General features: G+C 39.3%; 1 protein-coding gene across 6 annotated transcripts in view; it reads right to left on the bottom strand.

The window, feature by feature from the left end:
* Positions 1–3,396: 3,396 nt before the first annotated feature.
* Positions 3,397–25,791, bottom strand: part of rab22a (RAB22A, member RAS oncogene family) — a 79,674-nt gene continuing 57,279 nt past the window's right edge. For 2 of the 6 annotated variants that reach the window (XM_069884838.1, XM_069884833.1), the window contains exons 4-8: positions 21,749–21,820; positions 19,773–19,879; positions 18,053–18,162; positions 16,650–17,074; positions 3,397–14,975 (exon numbers count right to left, since the gene is read on the bottom strand). In XM_069884838.1, coding sequence (XP_069740939.1) covers positions 16,977–17,074; positions 18,053–18,162; positions 19,773–19,879; positions 21,749–21,820 — 387 coding nt within the window. In that variant the 3' untranslated portion in view covers positions 3,397–14,975; positions 16,650–16,976. The remainder of the gene's footprint in view (positions 14,976–16,649; positions 17,075–18,052; positions 18,163–19,772; positions 19,880–21,748; positions 21,821–25,791) is intronic. The other 4 variants (XM_069884836.1, XM_069884834.1, XM_069884837.1 and 1 more) reach the window with 4 other exon arrangements.

Genomic DNA, 25,791 nt, shown 5'->3' with positions numbered 1-25,791 from the left:
TAGTGACCCTCCTTTGAACCCACTCCAATGCCAACACATTTTTTTAAAAAGAGGAGCCCAAAGCTGCTCACAATACTTGTATTGTATCCCCACTCTTGTATTCTATTCCTCTTGAAATGAATGCCAATGAAATGTGTGAACGAACTGTGATACTGGTTACATAAGGCCCTTTTAGATGGCCTGAAGACCCCATTGTAAAGCTGCATATTCTCCCCCCATGTGGCTAAAGACAGACCTGAATGCTCCGAAAGCTCCTCTGAGGCGCCTGCACCCACTCTCTTGGAGGGCTAATTAGCGGAGTGCCAGTCTCCGCCGAGCCACCTGAATGTGCAGACGCTGTAACTGATGATTCTATCAGCCGATGACCCAACTCGCTGCTACCTGACAGCTCCCCACCACATGACCTGTCATTCCCCCACCCTACTGGGGAGGGGCAGTCAGTGGGGAAACTTTGAGGCAGGGGTGGCCCGTGCAGGCTGTCACTAGCTCTGTGGCTAGTAATGGTGGTTTTCCCTACCCATAATCCCCCCACAGCTGAAATGGAGTGGGAAACAGAGCAGTTCCACCTGCGGGGGGGGGAATTATGGGTAGGGAAGACCGCCATTGCTATGCCACATATTTATGACAGATGGCGCTGCGGCACCAATCACCCTGCCTCCATCAGATCCGGAGGCACCTCTGGATAGGAATAGGCCCTTTCAGGTGGACCAGGCATCACTGCAAGTTAGGGCTGCCACCTGAAAGGTGAGTCTGCAGGTTAAGATCCGCTCCTGCCGCTACCCTCAAGGCAGAGGGTCCACCTGAAAGGGCCTATATACTTACTTACATCACTTGTCCCCCTTCTGCACTCTTACTTCAGCTATGCCTTCCACTGTCTCAGTCTCCCATTTCTAATTTCCTCCCATTATCATGGAACACACTCAATGGGCCTAGTGGCCTGCTTCTGTTCCTTATCTTGTGATCTCTTCAGTTTTCTTTTTGCTTCCTTTTCTGAATCACTTGAAGTCTAAACTTGCATTAAGCTTCCAGCTGCCCTGTACCTCGCCCATTGGCTTGGCTGTTATTTTTTTTTGTTGTGATGCACTCAAGCAAAATTATTGCCTCAGCTTTTGCAAGACCAAATAAATTTGTGTAGGCTACTTTCAAAACAAGGTGATTTTGGGGATAGGCCAATCTGCCTACAGCCCCTACAAGCCTCTGGTGAAGCTGTTCTAAGGTCTCACCATCTTCCTTTACCACAAAATATGTCAGCCATTACATTGAAACCTACAAATCCAATTTCCAACATTTCTGCCACAAGAATCCAACATTCCTGCTTTTGATCATAAATTTCAGTTGTTCAATGGAAAAAAAATGTTTTTCATCAAAACCGCTCAGGTTTCAGTAAAATCGATCACTTTTCTTTTTCCCCCTGAAATGTTCCAAATCTTTCTTATAATTAAAACCTTATTCACATTAAACATATGATGAAAATCTGGAATCCTCCTCATTTCCAATACTTTCATATGCTGCAATGTAATGTCCGAAACTCAAACTTGTACCATTGCTCATCTTCAGGCCTCCTTGTAAAAGGTGGGAAGAGATCGAGCCGATGAAAGAAATGCAATGGCTGTTGCTTTATCTGAATCTTTTAAGAAAGCATTCATTGTTAAAATAAATCCTAATTTCCTCCGAGAAGAATGTAACCATGTGCTCAGAGGGAAGAATTTGAAGAGAATATTCTCAAACTGAAACATTGTGGTTGTTGGTACCACACTTATTTTTGGAAATGCAGAAATATTATTTCATTCTGTTCAAAAAGGTGCAACAGCATCTATTTCGTGCGGAGTATGAAGAAAGTACACCTCTGTCCCAGGATATTGATGTTTTTATGACTGTACCATTGAGAGCACACTTACCTATGGCAACTCAGTATGGCTGGGCAATTGTATTGGATCGTAAAGCACTTTAGCGAGTGGTGAAAACGGCCCAGTGGATTATCGCCATCCAATTGCCCACCATTGAGAGCATCTATCAGGAACCCTGTCTGGGCAGGGCGAAGAGAATCATCAAGGATGCATCTCACCCTAACCATGGAGTTCTTCCTCTTCTTCCATCCGGTAGGCGCTACAGGAACATTTGCTCTTGATCCAGCAGGCTCAGGAATAACTCCCTCCCTTCCCCTCCAAGGCTGTGACCCTGCTGAACCTTAAATCCCAGTGCTGAGTGACGCTGGTCTCACATTGCACTGTCAGTACTTTTATAATGGTTTGCTTGCTGAATACACTTGTTTTTATTTGCACTTCGTTATTTGTATACAGCACTATTAACTTCAGGTTGGATGCTAATTGTATTTTACTGCCTTTGTATTTTACTTGGCATAATGACAAGAAAGTTGAATCTAATCTAAATATTATTAATATTTATTCAGGCTCTAAATTTGAAGAGTCTGACAATGTGTCAAGCCAGATAGAAGTAGTTCAAAGGGAAAAAAATCTTCCCCATAAATTCTGCAAGTGAATCTTTCATTGCAAATTCTACCCAAGGGAGCGGTACAACCTTAGTCACTGAGTATGTTCGACAGAGGCATATTTTTAGATATTTAAGCAATCATGGGATTTGGTATTACTACAGAAAGATGGCACTAAAGAAAGATCAGCCATCATACCAAATGGTAGAAAGGGCTGAACTCCTATTTCTGATTCTTATTTTCTTACTATGGAAAAACGTCAACTTCTTGGATGGCAAGGTAACAAATGCAAAGAAGGATAGGGACCTTTGGATAAACCACCAAGTCCTGCAGTGTCTATACAAAGATACACAAGCAACGTTTCGAACCTGAGCCCTTTATCAAGCGCTCAAGCCTGAAATGTGGGTTATCTACCTTTGCCTCCCTATGGACACTGTGAACCTGCTGAGGGTGTATTTACTACAATTACACCCTCTGCAGACTTTCTTATTTCACTGTCAGCTTTAACTACTTCTACATTTTAAATACAGAGGTGTACAGGTTGGTTTAGGGCACGAGTAATAAATTACTTTGGAATACTAGTCCAAATTCAAACTTATCCTGATTATTTTGAGGGTTTGGTTAAAAAAAAATCCAAAATTAAAACCTAGCTTCATTGATTCATCAGATTGATGCAGAAAAACCCACAACCTTGTGTGATCAACTGCATGGAGTTACAATTTCGAGGTCACAACTGTTTTTAATCTCTGGAGCTGTTTGACACTACCAGTCATTTCAGAGGATGGTTAAGAATCAGACACCATCCGGATAGGGTCATAAGCCTTTTTAAACATGCTCAAATCAATTGTACATCATGATGGGAGGGGTGGTTCAATGCCACCCAGATATCAGTATAACTATCAGTTGAATTCCACCTTCTATAACATTAAAGCATATCACACAAAGAATAAAAGTATTAGCTTTATTAAGAAACTGCATACAACTTTATCTTGCACATTAGAAAATATGCCATGGATCATGTAGTGATTTTAGGAATTATTAGCTCCTGGTTTAAGTGATTCAATATTGACATATTAACCTAATCTACTAGTTAAAAACACTAAAATATGGCAATATACTTCAGTATTACAAATATTAATAGTTAAACAAGATACACACCTTGTTTATTGTGTTATTATGCGGGTAATGCATGATTAAACAATCCTGTATTTGGGACCAGCCCAAATTTATTCCTATCTTTTAGATACACTTAGCAAAAAAAAACCTTCAGAATGAGTAACTTTTCATGCATTAGAGGAACCAAACTTTGACCTTGGATTTGTATAATTCCATAAGCATGTTAGTTGATGCACAATTATCTACAGTGGCTCCTTGACCAAAAAAACCATACAGCAGTCAATTCAAAAATGCTGTCAATCGGTCTAGAGAGGAGTTTCAGCCAGAAAAGAACTTGCATTAATATAGCACATTTCATACAACAAATCCTAAAGCCATTTATAACCAAATGAAGTACTTTGAATGTTGTCATTAGTTTAATGTTAGAAATGTAGCAGCCAATTAGGACAGGACCAGGTACCACAAATAAAAAGGTGACTTCGATTGGATAATGTTTTACTAATTTTGACCAAGGCATAATAACGTGGGGGACAAGTGCTCTTGCTCAAACATGCCAGGGCCATTTTATATCCACAAGGATGGCTTCAGCTCAGCTTAAAGAGACAGTATTCCTTCAGTACCACACAACTGACCCATGACTGTGCTAACCACAGCTTGAACCACATCAAGTTCACTAACAACACAACCTTGGTGGGCCTGATCAGTAAGAATGATGAGTCAGTGTACAAAGATGAGGTGCAGTCACTAATAGACTGGCACAGAGCCAACAACCTGAATCTGAATGTTGAAAAAAAAACAAGAGATGGCTGACAACTTCAGGAAGCCTGGAGGGGACCTTGCTCCGCTGACCATTGATGGCTCCACCGTTTAAGTCATTACGAATACCAAGTTCCTTGGAGTGCACTTAGTGGAGAATCCCACCTGGTCCCTTGTCACCAGCTCCTTAGCCAAGAAAGCCCAGCAGTACCTCTACTTCCTGTGAAGGCTGAAGAAAGTTCATCTCCCACACCACCACCCCCCCACCCCAACCATCCTCACTACATTCTAGAGGATGTATTGAGAGCATCCTGTGCAACTGTATCACCGCCTGGTTGGGTAGTTGTACCTCAATGGACTGCAAGACCCTGCAAAAGATATTGGTCAGCAGAAAAGATCTTTGGAGATGCTTTTCCTACCATGAGGGACATCTACAACACTTGATGCCTGCATAAACATTGTGAAGGACTCCACACACCCCTCAAGTAAACTCTCCTTCTGTTAGAAAATACTGCAGCACTCGGGCCTTTATGTCCAGTTTGGGCAACATATTTCCCCCCCCCCCCCCAGGAATCAAACTCCTGAATTCCCAGAACATGTGCAGAGAGTACCTTGGTACAGGGGTCTCTTACAGTATACATCTTAATATTTTATGTATTTAACTTTTATCTCAACTTATATTTATGTAAATACGCTCTGTGGTCCTGGAGAAACGCTATCTTGTCTTTACTGTGCAAGCAAGGTATGAATGATAAATAAAGGTGACTTTACTTGAAGCACCAGCCTACATTTATGGGGTAGATTGTTTCAATGAAGTACTGTTAATCAGAAGCCTTTTCCAACAAATAAGCAAAAATACTTCTGGTGCATAGGAATGACACCTCCTCCCTCACCACTCAAACACCATGGGCCTGCATTTCAAAATCTCTATCACATGACCATGCAAAAATAAAATGCTTCAAGTTTCAGGAAGAGGAAATATGACCATGAAAGACAGATCCTTGGTTTAAAAAGTAGCACTTTTTTTTAAATGAGTATGCTTTACTAGAGACTTGGTTTTATGAGAGGGTCGCAGAACATCTTAAAATAACTTCACCTGCTCTTTAGAACAACAAACAAAATCCTACACTTACTGTAGGACAGACACAACTGACTGTATTCTCTGTGCTAGAGATAGAAACCGATTACGTCTTCTGAAATTGGAGATGCAAATTTCCATTTCTATTATAATAAAAAGACAGGCATGTCAGAAGGCAGATCACCAGGGACTCCTTCCATTTTGCAAAAGAAAACAATCTTGCCATGATCAAGAAATTAATGGACCCTGAAATTATCAAGATCAAGAATATTCTGATCATGAAGATTTTCACCATCCAATCGTCGTATGATGAAATGGAGAGTGATTTTGGGAGTGTCACAAATAAAAGACCCAAATTCAATCTCAACTGGCAGAGCTGGGAAATGGGTTGGCCTTGGTTAACAAGGTGCAGGAATTAAAGAGTTAATACACAAAAGTGCTGGAGAAAAAAAAAATCAAAGAAATTAAGGAGTTAAAGAATAAAAAGATATCCAATTCCTGCGTAACCTGCCATTAAAAACTGGAACGGGGACCAATTTGTCAACACCCTCATATTGAGGTGTGGGCAGTATCCAACATGTTGTACAAGGATAGAGAGAGAAGTACAACAGTGGAAAATACTTCTTCAGTGTTCTATTGGTAAGAAAATAAATAAAAATCAAGAGCTGTGAAGTGGATCATCTTTGGGAAGATGTTATGAAGGACCACTTTGGATTGGTAAGGGAGGAGGTGGGGGGGGAGGTAGGCAGGGAGACAGGAAGCATTTTGGTTACATAAACCATGAGAAAAACAAGGATATAACATTAAGAGTACTCAAATTATACAAGTATTATAGCTATCTGATTAAATCAAATACATTCTTAAACTAATACAATCCTGCTTGTGCTGAACACAAGCATGTAAATTTAATTTTAAGTTGAGGATGATTTTTAGAGATCAGCTTACATTGAAACCTTTCTGCTTGGTGATAAATATGTTAATTTCACTAGTGAATTTCTAAAGTGTGTGGGAAAAATGGATTGCTGAAGCAAAAGTAAGTTTATGGAACTGAAATGTTTATTTCAATTGGTTAATGAGACAATGGTATAAGTGGATAAAGGAAATTTTAATAGAAGGAAATAGTGTCCAGCTTGAATTGACAATTTCTGAGATAATGATTTAAGGGAGAGAAATGTTCCAAGATATAGATGTTTATGTTAATCCTAGTTCAGGAGCCAAGACTTACTACGTGCAAGGGTATTTGAGAACACAGTGTTAATAGGAAAACTCTGGCAAGTACTGGAGGCCCTGCTAATGTAGATTGTCCTTTGGGTGTTGGTGAGTAAGAGACCTGTATTAGTAATGATGTAGCAGATATCACAAAGTTCACTCCTATGTGTCAAGCAAATAACAAAGGTTTGGTCAATGAAATAAACTGAGAGCTTTTTTAAAAAATACAGCAAGTCCCAATGGTTTTTCTTTGAGCAATCTTAAAGGGCTAGGAAGAATATTGTTAGCTATATTCTTTTTGCCCCACTGATAAAGTGCAGGAAAAAAATTGAATTTCTTAAGGCAGGTTGCACAGTCCAGATTTCCACATCAGATAATTAATTGCAAAGTGTTAAGTAGCATAGACAATTGCAGTCCCAATAATTTTAAGAATTGTTTAATGAAACTCACAACTGAAAGACTTGTCGAAGCAATGAATGATTATCAAAAGGTGTTCATCTCAGCTACAAGCAAACTGGCTGCAATCAAAATACAAACATTATTAATATTTCATTTGATAAGGGCAAAAATTTTAAGGATTTATAGTCCAAGCAAAAGCTTTCAGTTCATTTGGGTACAGGATAATTGGGTAAGGCTCTGGATAAATTAGGGGTTGTAAGGAATTTATAGTTTTTAAAAATATTTATAGAAAATCTTTTTCTGTCATTGGGCATAAAATAACTCCCATTCCTCTAAGACAGTGGTGTTCAAACTTTCTTTCCACTCACATACCACCTTAAGTATTCCCTATGCCATTAGTAAGGGATTACTTAAAGTGGTATGTGAGTGGAAAGAAAAAGTTTGAAAACCACTATTTTAATCGTACCTAATTGACTTGTTATGTGCACAGTTTCATAACTCCAAAGGAAATTGGCCAGTGACAATCTTTCTCAAGCAAAACATTTCAGTAACAATTGGGTCTGGAGCAGTGATTCTCAACCTTCCCTTCCCACTCGCATCCCACCTTAAGCAATCCCATACGAATCACAGAGCATTGATGGTATTGTGATTAAAATGGTAGGTGAGTGGAAAGAAAAAGTTTGAAAACCACAGCTCTAAGAGGAGTAAAAATGGGTGACGCACTTTCTCCAGACTCAATTGACTGGACGAATGGATGTACTGTTGTATATCTTAGAGAAGAAAGAAAATAGTTTTAACCTTAATTTAGACTTGCTTTTGCTAACATCAGTGATTTTAAAGTAATGAGCTACCAAAAGTTGTGAAAAGGCTGTCTTTAAAGGCAGGTTTACGGATGTTAAAAAGCAGCCAGCTTCTGTATGCCTTAAATATTGGGAGGTTAGAAATGTTATGGGGTTGCATTGCTGGTTTGCCTCTTGACATAGTAGGCACTGGCGATATTAGGGAAAATTATAGTTGGAGAGAGGAGGAATTCCTTCGGAGGGCTAGTCTACCATCTGGAGTGGGCACTGCTTGCTTTGGTTATTATCAGAGCTACAATGAGTAGATTAAGCGTCTATTGTGAAGAAAGTACTTATCCAATCATCTGGGACGTTTAATGTCGTGCAGTTTTATGATTGAATTATTAAAAATATTTTTGGAATTCTATTATTGCACGAACACTGATTTTTGTTTTGTCTCGATTTATGTAATTTATTTATATGTCGACATAAAATTAGAAAAGGAATAGACAAAACAGACAGGAAAGTTGTTTCCACAGATGAAACTAGAACTGGGGGGGGTGGGGAAATACTGCCTCAAGATTCAGGGGGTGGGGGGGGGGGGTGGGGGAAGGATTTAGGACAGAAATGAGGGAGAATTTCTTTTCTCCAGAGAGCTGCAAATATGTGTAATTCTTTGCCCAGTGAGACAGTAGACATTTAGGACATAGATTTGGGCACAGTAGGGGAATTAGGGGTTTATGGGGAAAGGCAGGTACGTTGAGTTGTATCAGATCAGCCATGATCTTATTTAAAGATAGAGCAGGCTCAACAGGCCCAGATACCTGACTCCTGCTCCAATTTCTTATGTTTTTATTTCATGCTTCAACATTTTAAATTATGTTACCCAACCAGCCTGATGGTCTAACCAGATGTCAGAAACCTCTTTGGGTAGCGATATTATGTGGATTTTTTTTAATAAGTGTTTCCTTTTTGCCCAGTTAACATCTTACAGGCAGTGTCTATCCATTTTCCCTGCAGACCACCTACAAAAAGTCACAACAGATGGCAAAGTTTTTTTTTGTCATAAAAAAGCCAAATGCAAATAGCAAACAAATCCTACTGGAATTCATAGACTCTGCCAGAGGCCAGGTGTGAATGGGTTGTCTAAATTCCTCCCCCCTTCCCCTTTCTGGTATTGGCACACGGTGATGTGTAGTATTGCAGGGTCTCTAAGCACTAAGTGGTTCCCAAATCCTCTTCGATCTGATCAGACAAGGATTCTTGTGAGTTGGTGAGAAGATTACATTTTGTCAAGGAGAACTCTAACATCCTTAAAATGGTTTGTATTGATAAGCTCTTGCTGTGGAATACAGCATGTGGAATCAGTCATATAGCATTGTGAGGCCTTATGGCCCAATTATCAAGGACCAATTTGATGCCACTCCTATCTTATTCTCCCATATCCCTCTCAATTCTCTCCTATTCCCCCATCCCCACAGATTCTACTACTCACCTACACATGAGAGGCAATTTACTGTGGCCAACTAACCTATAATGTAGATTTTTGGGGAGTGTGATAACACCCATGAAATTGCAGGGAGAATGTGCAAATACCACATGGACACCACCCAAGAGTCAGGGTTGAACTTGGATTGCTGGATCTGTGAGACAGCAGTTCACGTTGTTAATTACTACTCAGTCCTTGTTTCTGGTGTCAGGCCTGTAGGCTGCGTTGCCTCTTCACCAGAGACAGTAGGTGTGAACAGAGTCTTGACAGTGGGGAAGTAGGGGTATGTATGCTCTCCTCTATTGCCAGTGGATACAGAGAATCTTGCAGGAAGATCCTTGATGGTTCATTGTCAGTGTTCCTCAGAGGTAAGAAAAAGGTTAGCTGCTGAATGTCATAAAATATCAATGGACTAGTGATCTCTTGCTCGCAAGGCAGCAAAATAATGGATATCATCAGAAGCAGCTTATTAAAAGGTCCGTATTTATCTTTGTTTACAAGCCAGTTTAGATGTGTGCATCTGGATCTGAATTGTTGGTTTCCATAACTCTCAAACTCAATGGGATTTCTGGATCTCAAATTCCTGGGATTTGCTCAGATTGAGCCTCTTCAGGAGACTGCAGAGGTGAAAGCTAGAGTTGAAATCACTTCACATGGACTCAGCACACACAGAATGACAGAGTAATGAAGCCATTGCAACATGGACCAGGAACTTGCTGATGCTTTTGAGTTCTGCTTTTTAAATTCATGGTGTATTAAGAAGTATCAAACTTCTGCCTTTTGCCTTGTGCAGAAACAGGAATGTTTGGTTGTTACATGTGGAAACTAGGTGCTGACCCAGCAGACTGAGAAATGAAATTCAACTGTTTCTCACAATTTGATGTCTGCAATGAAGTATTTTGTGACCCATGCCAGTGTTACATGTGGAAACTAGGTGCTGACCCAGCAGACTGAGAAATGAAATTCAACTGTTTCTCACAATTTGATGTCTGCAATGAAGTATTTTGTGACCCATGCCAGTGGCTTGAATAGTTAAACAAACTGAATTCTCTTAAAGACTCTGCAAAAGGAGAAAAGTGCCACGGGCACTTGAGAAAACTGGATCTTGGAAAACAAAAGCTCAGGAGACACGACAGGTAACAGAAGTGTAGGGGAACACTTCACCATTAGATAATTATGGATAAGGATAGGCCTGGTTCTTAGGTTGAGATTCTAAACTTGAGAAAGGCCAATTTTGAAGAAATGAGAAAGGATCCAGAAAGCGTGGATTGGGCCAAGTTGTTTTCAGGCAAAGATATGCTCAGTAAGTGGAAGACCTCCAAAGGCAGAGTACAGTTTGTATGTTCAGTAAGGATTAAAGTTAACAGACATAAGGAACCTTGGTTTTCAAGGAATATTGGGGATCTGGTTAAGAAGAGTGTATAGCAGGTATAGGCAACACCGAGCAAATGAGGTATTTGAGGAGTTTAATAAATGCAGGAAAAAATCCAAAGAGGGAAATCAGGAGGGCTAAAAGACAAGACATTGCTTTGGCCAATAATGTGAAGGAAAATCCTGAGAGCTTCTACAGCTATATTAAGAGTTAAAGGATAACAAGGGACAAAATTGGTCCTCAAGTGGTCAGCTATGTATGGAGCTAGAAGAGTTGGGGGACATCTTAATTTTTTTTGTATTTTTATTTACTCAGTAAACTGGCACAGAATCTAGGGAGGCAAGGCAAACAAGCATTGAAGTTATGGAACCTTTACACATTAAAGAGGATGAGGTACTTGCTGTCTTAAAACAAATAAAGGTCGATAAATTCCCAGGCCCTGACAAGGTATTCCCTTGGACCTTGACAGAGCTAGTGCAGAAATAACAGGGCCCCCGGCAGATATATTTCAAATATCCTTTGCCTCAGGTGAGGTGCTAGAGGATTGGAGGGCAGCTCATATTGTTTCATTGTTGGAAAAACCTCCAAAAATAATGTAGGAAATTATAGGGCAGAGTGCCTCATTTCAGTACTAGTTAAGTTATTGAAAAGTGTTCCAAGAGATCAGGGCTTTGTGCATAGGAGGCCATATTTAATTATTCTTAGTTTTTTGAGGAGGTCACCAGGAATGTTGTCTACACAGACTTAGTAAGGCCTTTGCCAAGGTCCCACATGGGAGGTTAGTCAGGAAGGTTCGATTGCTCAGTATTCATGGTGAAGAAGTAAAATGGATTCAACATTGTCTTTATGGGAGAAGCCAGAGAATGGTTGTGGATGATTGCTTTTCTGACTGGAGGCCTGATATGCCTAAAGGATCGGTGCTGGGTCCATAATCTAAATTATGGGTTAGGGTTACGGTTAATCTAAATGATAATGTAAATTGGATGAACAAGCAAGTTTGTAGATGACACAAAGATTGTAGGTGTAATGGACAGCGAGGAAGGCTTTCAAACCTTTCAGAGGGATCTGGATTAGCTAGAAAAATGGGCTCAAAAAAAAAATGGCAGATGGAATTTAATGCAGACAAGTGTGAGGTGTTGCATTTTGGAAAGACAAACCAGGGAGTACATGGTATATGGTAGGGTACTGAGGAGTGCGGTAGACCAGAGGGACCTGGGAATACAGATGCCTAATTCCCTGAAAGTGGTATTACAGGTAGATAGGGTTGTAAAAAGAAAGGTTTTGGCACAGTGACCATTGAAAATCGAAGTGTTGCGTACAGGAGTTGGGATGTTACGGTAAAGTTGTAAAGACATTGGTGAGGACAAATGTGGAATATTGTCTGCAGTTTTGGTCACCTAACTACAGAAAAGAAATCAATAAAATTGAAAGATTGCAGAGAAGATTTACTAGAATGTTGCTGGAATTTGAGCAACTGAGTTATAGGGAAAGGTTAAAAAGGTTAGGACTTTATTTGCTGGAGGGTAGAAGAATGAGGGAAGATTTGATAGAGGTATTCAAAATTATGATAGGTATAGATAAGAGTAAATTCAAGTAGTCTTTATCAACTGAGGTTAGTTGAGATACAAACCAGAGAACACGATTTAAGGGTGAAAAGGGAGAAGTTTAGGGAGGAACATTTGGCAGGAGTATGGAACAAGCTGCCAGCTGAAGTGGTGAATTCTGGCTCAATCTTAATATTTAAGAAAAATGTAGACAGTTACATGGATGGAAGGGGTATGGAGTGGATGTAGGTCAATGGGACTAGGCAGAATAATAGTTCGGCACAAACTAAAAGAGCTGAAGCTTGTTTCTTTTACTGTAATGTCCTATGGTTCACACTGCTTCAAACATAAACAATAAAAAAAAACTACCAAATTAGTGTTGTTCAGCAAATTCACTCTACTCTTTTCAGAACAGCTTGGAAAAATATTTTCCTGAAGTGGCCCCTAGAATAACAGGATCATCATCCTTTTACATCTGAATTGGGAAGCTTGACCCATCTTTCAAATGACAAACAGAAAGTACTAACTGAAATTAAAATGAAAGGACACAAGAGAACCAATTTAAAAGCACACTCTGGGGGAATTTGGGTTGAAAATTGTCTCAGAAGGCCCAACTTTGTAAATAAAATGTTCTTGAACTACCTCAGTTCATTTTTATTTATTTGAAATGAAAAATCTCTGCATTGGGGCTGCAATGTTCAAAGTGCTGTGAAACAGAGGACAACCTGAATGTGTTTCAATATAAAAATCAGTCATCAGAGAAACAGAACCTCACCTTCAAGTTGTATTTAAAATCTATATACAAATAGAGTATAATTTAAGGTAGCATTGTATAGACAGCCTGTCACCTACCCTTTCAATAAATGTTTGACTGGGTTGTAAAGATTAGAAGTGATAAGTGGGAAGGGTGGGGACCTCTTACATCCTGTCACCTACTTTTGTTAACCTCACCTGATGAAGAAATTCCACTAAAGACATACAGGCTGCACCATATCCAGCCAGAATTCTCCACTGTCACCATTTCACCAGATAAATGGCAGAATACCTCCTGATGAAAAGGACCATCTGTAAATCTTGCACATGTTAAGGTAGATCACAAGGTCTAAACTAAACTGTACAGTATCTACTATTTGGTCCTCCTTCCCCCACAGAGAAGATGATGAAATATGGTAGGCTTTAACGCTAATATATGAGTACATGGGAAGGTGCAAAAGTTCTGCTGAGCTGCTAAGTTAACCCACAGCTTGCAAATGGAGCAGTGCACGAATAGAACAGTTATCTGCCTTAATTTGGTTGGTGATGTGTCAGGTTTTCATTGGTGTCTGGCACCCAAACACTATCAATTTATAACCAGTTTTATAGAAAATGTGGTCAACTACACTGCAGCAATCCATTCTCACTCTTTCACTCCCACCCTATGAACAGACAGCATTTTCTTCCATTGATGAGGAACATAGTAATAGTTACATTTATCCCTGTCTAAATGAACTAAGGTACTGTTATTCCTCTTGTTGTGTGCAAGAAAATAACCCCTGTTCAAGAATGATCCCTCCAGCTTCTACCCGAGAACCCCAGAGAAGTTGACCTTCGATCCTCTTAAGAAGATTTCAAGAATGGTTGCAAGAACTGGATACAGCAAAGGCTATGGGCGCAGGCAACATTTTGATCGTAGTAATGGGATTACCAACAGTGCTACTCTCGTGAACTAGCTGTGCCTCTATCAAAGCTATTCCATTGCAGTGAGATATGACTTCTACTAATCAAGGTGGAAAAAGGTGCAGATCAGAAAAAGGAGAAAACAAATCCAATAATCTATCCAATCTCAGTCAGTCTACCCTCAAAGTAGTAGACATTGGCAGCATCATCAAGTAGCACTTCAACATCCACAACCTGGATCACTACTCCAGAGCTCCTCACAGCCCTTCATTTCAACATCAAATAACTGAATTCTAGAGGCAAGGGGAAAGCAACTGCCATTGACATCACAATAGCATTTGATCAAATATGACACTGACATTATGGAGCATCAATGGTAAAATACTCCGATAGGTAGAACAATACCTTACACAAAGGAAAATGATTTCAGATTTCAGGCTGAAGCTACAATGCAATATTGAGAAAGCGCTGGCACTGTACTTCGAATTAAAGATGACTTTGGTACTATTCCAAAGATCAGTGGAGGTGGGGGAAGAACCAGAAGAGTGGAAATTCTTCCAAAATCCTGGCCAGTAGTTATCCCTCAATCTTTACCCACAAATCACCTCTTGTAGTAGATTGTTACAAATCGACTGCCACAATCAACAAATCCTTAATTGGTTGCAAGTCTCTTCAGGACATCCAGAGATCTTTAAAGGCACCAAAGTCCTCACTTTGAAGCCAGACTTGAGATACAAATTCAGACTATTGAAACTTAACAGATGAATTGCTATGCATCTGACCTATCATTGTGGCCACACAATATTGCAGCAGAAACAGGACTGCAGCGTCCTTGTGAGCAGGAGCTACCTCGTGCATCATTCAGAACTGGGACTGCACGCCAGAAATGTTTATTCTAATTTTCTTATTCTCAACAAAATATAGCAGGAGAAAGTGACAAGGTATCATGTCTGGACTCACCTGTGCACTGCTTTCGGTCTTCCTCTGTACACGACAATCCCTATTGCCAACTTCTAACAAACATCAGTTTACTGTGTGGCATGGAAATTCATCAACGGTAGAGATCAACATTTAAAAGATAATGGCCAGTCAGGCTGAGCTACTTTCTGTTCAGATACTCATATCTCCCTTAAGTTAAAAGGAAAGATACAATTCATTAATGCAAAAACAAATTTCTCAATCATTTTGAATCTTTTGTGCTGGACTTGCGCATGATTGGTTTTACATAAATAAGGTCTGTAGATTTTGCACAGAGCTCAGACACATTAGAAACAAAAACATCAGTATCTGTGGTAGAGGAAGTAAAAGGCCAAGGCAATAGGAAGAATATTCTGTAATTAAGTCTCCAAAATCCCTCCATCACCTCAATAGTTGAGCTATACTCAACTCTAACTAGTGCTAAGATGCTCTTCTGAAGAACACAAACCAATTGTGTTGAAATCGATTTGAATGCCAAAACAAGCTCAATTAGTCGAATGACCCAATTCTGCTCCTATTTCTTAGGATTTGGATTCTTCCAGAATAATCAAAGTGCTTGGCTGACACTACTGCATTAAATAAAGCCCACTAGTTGAAGATGCATAATCCTTTCATGTTTACTGCTGCCCGATGACAATATTACAAACAAGATTGGTTAAGAGCCAAATTCAGTAAGCTCTGGTTATCATGTAGCCTAATCCTTCAGTAAGTGGCGAAATCAGGAATGACCACGGGAGCCAGTGTTAAAGTAGCTATTCCAATTTATACTCATTGAAGGTCTCATAACATCCACTGACGCAAGTGTAGTTTGCAGATACCTTCATGTTCAGTTGGACCCCACAAACAAAGCACAACTTCATTTCTTTCATTAGGTTCCAACCCAAGAATACAGACAGGATTTGAGGGAACTGTTTCAGAAGCTGTGCAAGCTTTCACCCTCCCCCTTCTGAAAATGCAGCATCCACCACCCCCCCCCACCCAAAAAAAAATCGAACTAAAGGATCAAGAATAATTCTCTGGCATGCATTATTTCTGTTTGTAGATAATTGTTGCCACCATTTTCTCATCTTTCTATGTGCTTTCTCATTCTCGGGTACTATGAAGCCTATTAGCAATCATTCATGTGCAAGGCTTTGTGGGATATTTGACCAGAAGCTGAGATTCAGCATGCCCTTGTGTGGCACCATTTGCACACAAGCTTAACAGGCAGTGGATACTAATTATGAACATGATGTTATTTTTTTCTATTTCCTAGTAAAATGTAGAACCCCTTACCCAGCTCAGAGCAAGCACTGGTATAGATGTAGAACCTCTTACCCAGCTCAGAGCAAGCACTGGTATAGATGTAGAACCCCTTACCCAGCTCAGAGCAAGCACTGGTATAGATGCTCAAACCTGGCACCAGTATATTTGTCAAATCAGCCATGGGGAGCACTAAAGCCATTCTAAATTTGTCCTCCAAGGTTTTGCTGAAACCTGACCACTTCAGAAGAGCAGTTTTAACTCAGTTGCTTTAACTCGGATGGTATTAATACTTGCAGAGGTCAACAGCATCAAATGGAGTTCAAGATTTTTGGATCCTTTCAATTCAGTGCGAGGAAACATTTGTTGTCCTCTGTGGTCGTCTTGTTCAAATGTAGGGATTAGGCTATTCTTTTTCAGGTTGGGAGTGGTTATACCAACACAATAATTCAACACGGTTAACAAGGGAAACACTTCAGATTGTTCCAATTTAGATGAGAACTACAAAGTGCATTTTCAAAGATTTCTGATTCTTGGTTATAAAACAAAAAGTGCTTCAATTTCCCTTTTTTGTGCCATTACCTTCATCTATTTACATGAAAGGAAAAAATATAAAGTTTTCTTTTGCATCTCTACATCAGGCAGCTCCAGGACATCAATGAAGAACTCCCTGGTTTGATGGTTTCTCTGCTGTTGGGCACGTGGCAGAGGGCAATACAAGCAGTCGATGAGGTGCCTGCCAAAGTGTTGTGCAAAGCACTGTTGTGGAAGAATGCGGCAATACAGTTACAAGCAGTGAGTATTCTTCCATCAAGGAGAGCACAGCAAAAAGGCTAGAGCAGCAGTTTTACAAGGACCCCTCAATCTTCCGGTGCGCATGTGCCAAGTCAGTTCGAGGATCCAGAGGGGTCAACAGCAATTGCGTTTTGTGTCAGTAGGTGGTCTCCTCAACTTGAATCCTTTACTGTTGGCTCCTGGATTAGTAGCTACTGAAGGAATCCGGCGACCTAAATGGGGAGAAGAAGGAAAACCCAAGTTATTTCAGAATTTTTGTTTAACTAAGTTATTGTTTAAAATTTCAACCACAGTCTGCATCTTCCAAGAATAAAGAACAAGTGATGGTGGGAATGGATTATTGCTGCCTAACCAGTGTAAGATGACAGCATTCATTACAGCTTCTTCCTCAGTAGACAAATGGAGTGAAACCATGCCCAGTCATTCATTATTACTACACGACTCATGAATAAAATGTCAAACAAAACATTCTTATTCAACAAATTTTGGTTTTGTTAAAATTCAGAACTCAATCGAGCAGAAAAAAAATGGTTTTCAGCACTAAGCCTCAGAAAACTGCACACAATGCAATTGTGATGTAGCTTCCTCATTCTTTCACATAGAAGAGGCTTCCATATTTATAAATGTACAGAGAAACTAGAAGCCCCTCTCAGCTTGTGGTGGGGAATGGCGATAATAGTGGTACGCTGAACACCGATTCTTGTTGGAGCAAAAAAAAAAGACGACGATTTAGGCTTGTTCTTTCCCAAGTTTCAAAGAATAAATGGACTCATTAAAACAAAAACTTTGGATGGGAATCGACAGGCTGGACACAGAATTAATATTTCCTCTGGTCAGAATGTCCAGAGCCAAGAGTCAGCCTGGTAAGATTCAAGAGAAGGTTGAGAGTCTTCGGCATTCTTGACACAAGAATGTGAATATCTTGAACATATCAGTTGCTGATGTACAAAACACTAGATATTTTGATTTAAGGAAATCAAGGGAAATTATGTTATAGTTGGCAAGCACTGCTGAGGGAAAGGATCAACCCAATCTTGCTGAATGGGCAATGAAGATGTAAAGGACCAGATGAGCTTCTCCTGCTCCTATTTCTATGTCTGCTATTTTTGTGACAAGACAGAACCTGGGTGTCCACACAAGTTTCAAACAAAGAATTAGTGAATACTTCAAATAACCCAGGCTATACTCACTGATTTCAGCAAACAGCTCATTGATGTTAATTGCATTTTTTGCACTGGTTTCCACAAAGACTGCATGGATGGAATCTGCATAGTCCTTTGCATCCTTTTCAAGTACTTCTCTGCAATAAAACAACAAAAGATTGTGCTTGATTTGTTCAATTCACCTCAGGATCAATACAAAATAACTGCAAGGTAGCACAAGGACCTCATTCACTCCTTACTCCAACTTACTAAATGGAAATTAAACATGATAATTGACCTGAGGCTTTTGAGAACTATTGAGATGCAAATTTTAAAGTTGATAATGAACTCCTAAGAAAGCCCAACGGTTTTCTCCAAAAGATCCATTCTCCGATAGCACTTTCCCTGGATTATCAAAGGGAAAAAGCACGCCACAGATTTAATTTGAACACTTGGAAACAATGTTCCTTTTTCCACAGAGAACAAAGTTGTATTTCCACAGTGAAGTGTATTCATCTGTGACCATACTAGGCCTTTTCACATCACACTGTAAAATGGAGATTCCTCGGAAATTTTCCCGGGAACCCTCCCGTGAACTTGCTGTGTGAAAAGGACAGCACAAGAATTTTAAATGGTAGGGGCACAGTCCCGTGAAATTTTCCTGGATCACCCTCTCCCTATAGTGTGAAGAATCCAATGGCCAAGCAGGAAAGCCTCGTGACGTCAGCACTTGCGTGCTGCGTCACATAAGCGATTAAAATGAAAAGATACTTACCGCCTGACAACAGCAGGCCACTTTGGCACATTGCAATGGTAGCACAATGTGGGATGAATGGCTGTCCTCGTTAACCATAATCCCTCACGCAGCTGGATTTCCCAGAGTGGTGGTTCCAGCTGCGTGAGGGATTATGGGGAAACAAAGTCAGCCATTCATCCTGCATTGTGCCTCTGTTGCGAAGTGGTGAAGTGCAGGTAGACGACCGACGGATGGAGGTGAACCTGAGTAATGTGTTACCAGTTGGGAGCTGGACCACCCTAAATTGCTGGGGTGGGCAAATTCCCAGGAATTTGGACCGTGGTGTGAAAGTCTCTAATTGAGGCAGCGACAATGTGATGCGCTGATTAATTGATTATTTCTTACCACAAGGATGTTTTTGTCAAGGGTCTTTCAATTGCTGATGAAAAATGTTTCAAGATGAACATTAAGTGGAGTAAAACTTGTATTGGCTGATCATAATCCTGCATTTGTGGAAATTGCAGCTCTAAATTTATGACCAACCACTTACAGATTGTTCTAGTCCACATTGGGATGGCCAATTTGGAGAAGCCTGCATGAATTTCATCTAGTTCCCTAGAAATAGATTCACTTCATCTACAAAGTTTTGAACATTAAAAAAAGTTAGTTTCCCAAATTCTAATGGGAAAGTAAGTCCCCCACCCCCAAAAAAATCATTCATTTCAATGCTCAAACAACAAAGGCTTCTGCCTCAACTCCAGATGTACTTGGACAGAGGTAGCAATTGCCTGAAAGGTGCATCTCAACTGAAAAATGAACAAGTGAAGTGATTTTGCAAATAGATAATATGCTGGGTTGAGACAGTCTCCCTTGGTTCCTCATTTTCTCGGCTCAGGTTCCTTCTTCAATAGTATAGCCATTTACTAAGTGACAAGTTAAAAGCCTGGCATGAGTAACAACCAGATTATTACATTCATTGACTGTTATACATTCAGCAGCCTGGGACCACAAATTTAGCAATGTGCCACATACCTGGCATCAGTAAGATCACATTTATTTCCTGCAATGGCTACTACTATATTTGGAGGTCCATGCTGCCGCAGTTCTTTCACCCAGTTCTTCAACGTTTGCAGTGTCTCCTGCAAAACATAACCAAATAAGTTGTCACAAAAAACAACTCAAAGCATCCTGTATCACATCAAAGCAGTTCATGACAATAATTACACCATTTTGAAATACACTGCAAAATGTTACTCAGGTTAACTGTGACGATTTGTAATTTCAAACCAATTTGAGTAATGAAATTGATGATTAAAATTTCCTTTATTTATCCTGGTTACATTAATTGGCTGTAAGAAGCCAATTTCTGCACAGGTGCACCTCAAGGATGCGTGCTTAGCCCATTGCTCTACTTTAAACAGATGACTGTGTGGCTCAACAGAATTCAAATACCATCTACAAATTTGCCAATGACACCATAGCCAACGACAGAATCACAGACAGCAATGAGGAAGCATTGAGAGCCCGTTGAGTGGTTTCACAACAATAAGCTTGCACGTAACGATAGCAAAGGAACTGATTATGGACTTCGGCAGAGGTAATCAGAAAAAAACCTACAAACCAGACCTCACAGGGGTCAGCAGTGGAAAGGGTTAAGAACTTCAAATTTTTGGGTGTCAACATCTCTGAAGATTTATTCTGAGGCCATCATGACAGTGGCTGTCATGCCTGCCAGTGGCTCGACTCTGAGGAGACTTGCTACATCACCAAAGACTCTTGCAAGTTTCTGCAGGTGTACCATGGGACAGCATTCTGACAGGTTGCATCACCCTCTGGTAAGGAGGTGCCAATGCATAGAGCAAGAAAAGACAACAGAGTTGTGAACTTGGCCAATTGGCCAGCACCATCATGGTGACATCACTCCAAGGACATCTTTAAAAGCTGGTGTCTCAAAAAAGCAGCCTCTATCCTCAAGGACCCTCACCACCCAAGCCATGCCCTCTTCTCACTGCTACCATCAGGATGGAGGTACAGGAGCCTGAAGACAAATACACAACTGTACAAAAACAGCTGCTTTCCCTCTGCCATCACATTTCTGAATGGACATTGAACTAGACATGAGCTCACTTTTCTTTTGCACCAATTTATTTAAAGAATATAATTTATAGCAATTTTGCACCTGTAATCCTGTAATGCTACCCCAATACAACAAATTTTGTGACATGTTCATGACAATAAATTCTGACAATATACAGATCAACATTCCATTAATATTAAGAGGTGCAATTTTAAAATTTAGACATTCAGGACAGTAACAGGCCCTTTTGGCCCACGAGTCCATGCTGCCCAATTACACCGAATTGACCTACAGATCCAGTACAGTTTGAACAGCGAGAGGAAATCATAGAACCTGGAGGTAATCCCACACGGGGAGAATGTACAAACTATTTACAGGCAGCGGTGGATTCAAACCCAGGATGGTGGCACTACAACTGCACCACGCTAACCGTGCCAAGAACTTATCCCAGCAGTATCTCTGCTTGCTTGGTATTCATCATCTGGTGAAATTAGTAGGCTTCAGCAAGGGAAGGATGAATTAAGTAGGATCAGTAGATTGGATTGAAAATTCAACAAGATCCAATATGGGAAAAACCCCACCAAGCCAGGTGTACAGCTCATTTATCTTTATTTTAAAAATCAGAACTATTGCTCATTTTAATGTACTCCTGATGCTCTCGCCAGGTTACCCAAAACTTAGTTTCAATGCAATCAAAATACCCTGAATTCATCCATTATCCAAGTCATCAACATTAATTTAAACAAACTTCTTAGTCCAAGCGGAACTGAATGAGGAGGCAAGATTAAACTTGATTGATTGAACTAAATAATAGTTTTAAAGTTTACCTGACAAGAAATTCAAGTCTTTACTATTTAGAATATCAGCGATACTGAATATCCCACATGAAAACCATTTCCTTTCTGAAGAGCAGCTACAAACAACACTTTACCTCTTTTGTGACATCATAAACAATGATTGCAGCAGCTGATCCACGGTAGTACATTGGCGCCAAAGCACGAAACTGTGCAGAAAAGGAATTAAAATAATTTACTTTCTTTTTAAATTTTTTTTTATTGTGTTTAATAAAAAAATGTTGTTCTTAATCTTGTGGATGGCCTCGGCCATATCTTATAAATAACGTACCTAAATTTTAAATTGAAAACATACCCATAAATCGTTAATCTTAACCAAAACATTAAATCTACGATTAGATTGAATTAACAATTGACACTTCCTTCATAATACAGTACAAATCGGATTCTCTGAAAAATATAAAAAATTTTGGATAAATGAGGATATATGAAACAAATCAGAAATCCTCATTTATCCAAAATTTTTTTTCTTCTTTCTTTTCAGAGCTGAACTGACCTCACAGGTTGAAAAAATTCATTCGATATGAAATTGAATGTCGTTTGCACTCGTTTCAGGTAAATCTCTCCAGTCTCTCGTTCCATTTCTTTACTTTTCCTGATCAACTTTTCTCTCCCACTCTCCCCCTCAAACTGCATGTCAGTGTCCCCCAGCCGCAAGCTGTTGGAAGAATCAATCCCTTGTCCCGGCTTCATCAAGGAGAGCTGCCTTCTGGGCAGGAACAGGACCTCAAGCTCAGTGGCGCTCCCTCCCCTGCTCGACGCCAAACCCTCCCCTCTGCTTGCTACCGCACACTGGTATGCATGTGTGGTAAGCCTAGGGAAGGATTCAGAGTCAGAACTTGGGCATGGGGAGCTCCAGTGACCAGGAGACAGGAGCCCCCTGACTTGCCAGTGAGCATTCCACTGCCCCGAAGTCTCCTCAGGGATCAGTGGCAGCAATGGGGACATGTCAGGGATTGGCCACAATGGGTGGGAGGCCTCAGTGATCGGCAATGGCGTGGCCAGCATTTTTTTGTGAGAATTAAATATTATTTTAATGCTTAAAAAGCTTTCCCTTGTTGCTTGTTGTTCTTTAAACATTGATACAAGGGATTTGCTGTCATCACTGGCTTCTTTTTAAAAATTGACCAGTTATCAAAAAAAAACATTTATCCAACATAGGACCAGTCCTGACCATTTCAGATAATCAGAGTTGTAATTGTATATCAAAAATATAAAGAAAAGAACAATCCCCCAGTAAGGAGGAGAGTTTTAAAAAAAGAAAAATAAACAATAAAACCAGAGACAGAAAAATACCTTTTAAAAAAATTATAGTTATAAATAGAATTCCTTTTTAAAAAAAGGAAATTTATACTTCTCAAATATTAACTTAATCTTCTGTAATGTAATCAATGTTTAAAATTTTCAATTAAACTTACATTTAAAAAAAAGAGAAAAACCCCAACAAGGTTAACTTGTATAAATATACATATGAATTGAATGACGACATCCAGAAACAGGACAGTGCATCTCAGGAGCATCCAAACACCATAATTCTTGAAATTATGATGGCAACCCATGAATGGCCCCAATGTCAGATGGAAATTAAACCTTACATTTTTAACTTTATATCTGATTTTTTTTCTAAACTTAGGAAAGACATATCATGTAACCATTGAATATGAGAAGGTGGAGTGTTGTCTTTCCATTTCATCAAAATTGCCCACCTAGCTATCAGAAAGGTTGAAGCTAAAATTCATTTTTGAGATTAAATCAATAGTCTATCCTCTTCTTGCAAATAGCCAAATAAAGCAATTAAGGGGCATGGTTCTAATTTGATCTTTAAAAGAAAAGTCACTGATCTTTTCCCAAAATTTTTCTAAACGAGGGCAAGCCCAAAACATATGGATCAGTGAAGCCTCAAAAATAATTTACTTTCAATTCTTATCTTCCAGAGACATTGAATATTCTTCATTCTCTGGATCCCCAGGTATGCCATCTAATGCAAGAAACACAAGCAAATTGAATTCCTGCCACAGTGATAAATGTGGCCTGGCTGCAACTTAGGGTGAAATTCCACAACAATTAATTTAACCAGGGAGTCTCTCAAATAATTTCCCATTTCAAGGATCTAGAAATCTGTGTACAATAATTTTTTAAAAAATGAAACTTGTATATGTATTGCCTGGGCCTGCTAGTTGGGGGAAAACCACGAGGTGAACAATGGTTAGAACAGAAAAATCTGAAAATCCCCCATATTAACCAGAATCTATGGAGAATTTAGTGCAGTACAATTAGCACAAAGCTATTACAGTGCTAGCAACCCAAGTTCAAATCTGATGCTGTCTTTAAGGAGTGTGTATGTTCTCTACGCTTCCTTCCACCCTTCAAAACATATGGAGATTGTTGAATAATTGGAGTTCTTGGTTGGGGTGCGGGGGGAGGAGGAGGAAATGTAAGAGTCTGTTACCGTAAGTTAATGTTTCTGGTCAATGAAATCTCATTCCCAATAAGGGATCATTTCCTTTCCAAAATTGTTGCTTGCAATTTTCAACATTTCTTTAATAGCAATTTTCCATATCGACTGCATTGTTTTCATTATCATTTGTATTTTATAAAACTTTGATCTGGGCAGTGATTTATCCTGAATACAAGTTGGCAAAATACATTTTGTTTTGAACACATACAAACCTCATTCTCAAAAGGGCCTACCATTTCAAATCCAGGAGGTCATACAGCTGACTTACCAGTACCTTACTGGTCAAAGTGAAGCAATTTTGAAAGATAAATAAGGTAGCATGAGTGATATAACACAGGAAAATGTGAGACACTGTCTAGAACAGATTTGTCTTTATTATTTTAATTTTTGACACAGGTGAGGAAGGGTGGATACATTAGAGTGGGAGTAGTCCATCTTGCTCAAGCCTAATCACCCATTAAGAAAGATTAGGGATTTATTTTTTTGTGTTTTTAAAAAAAAAACATGGTAATAGGCCATTTCGGACTATAAGCCCGTGCTGTTTAATTTCACCTAAATGACCTACCACCCCCGGTATGTTTTTTTTTATTTTTTATTTTTCACACCATAAACCACATTAACCATGATACATACTTTTTCCTTTTCAAATATATACAGTACCATTTACTCCCCCCCCCCCCTCCCATCCCACCCTCCCTACCTCCCCCCTCCCGTCCATTTAAAGTACAAAATCTAGGATACATTAAACCAGTCAAAGAATGTTGACATTCAATAAAAATACACCAGAAATTCCACTGAGTCCATTCTTTTCATTTCCTTTTCCTTTCGTTAATTTAGGTAGTGAATGTCCCTGGTAGGTTTTCGCTATTGTGTTTCATGTAAGGCTCCCATATTTGTTCAAATATTTCAATATTATTTCTTAAACTATATGTTATTTTTTCTAATGGAATACATTTATTCATATCTATATACCATTGTTGTATTTTCAAATTATCTTCCGATTTCCAGGATGACATAATACATTTTTTTGCTACGGCTAGAGCTATCTTAACAAATCTTTTTTGTGCATCCTCCAAATCAATTCCAAATTCTTTGTTTTTTATGTTACTTAGGAGGAAGATCTCTGGATTCTTTGGTATATTGTTTTCTGTAATTTTATTTAATATCTGATTTAGATCTTCCCAAAATTTTTCTACTTTCTCACATGTCCAGATTGCATGAATTGTTATTCCCATTTCTTTTTTACATCGAAAACATCTATCAGATACTGTTGGGTCCCATTTATTTAACTTTTGAGGTGTAATGTATAGCCTGTGTATCCAGTTATATTGTATCATATGTAACCTCGTATTTATTGTATTTCTCATCGTTCCAGAACCTAACTTCTCCCATGTTTCCTTTTTTATCTTTATATTTAAATTTTGTTTAGTTTTACCATTTGTTTCCTCATTCTCCTTTTCTTGCAGTTTAATATACATATTTGTTATAAATCTTTTGATTATCATTGTATCTGTAATCACATATTCAAAGTTGCTTCCCTCTGGTAACCTCAGACTACTTCCTAATTTGTCCTTCAAGTAGGATCTCAATTGGTAATATGCCAGCACTGTATCTTGAGTTATATTGTATTTATCTTTCATTTGTTCAAACGATAATAATCTA

This window comes from Narcine bancroftii, chromosome 6 (assembly GCF_036971445.1).
Source record: "Narcine bancroftii isolate sNarBan1 chromosome 6, sNarBan1.hap1, whole genome shotgun sequence".
Classification (NCBI taxonomy): domain Eukaryota; kingdom Metazoa; phylum Chordata; class Chondrichthyes; order Torpediniformes; family Narcinidae; genus Narcine; species Narcine bancroftii.
Note: the sequence above shows the minus strand (reverse complement) of the source record. Positions and strands in the feature narration are given on the sequence as shown.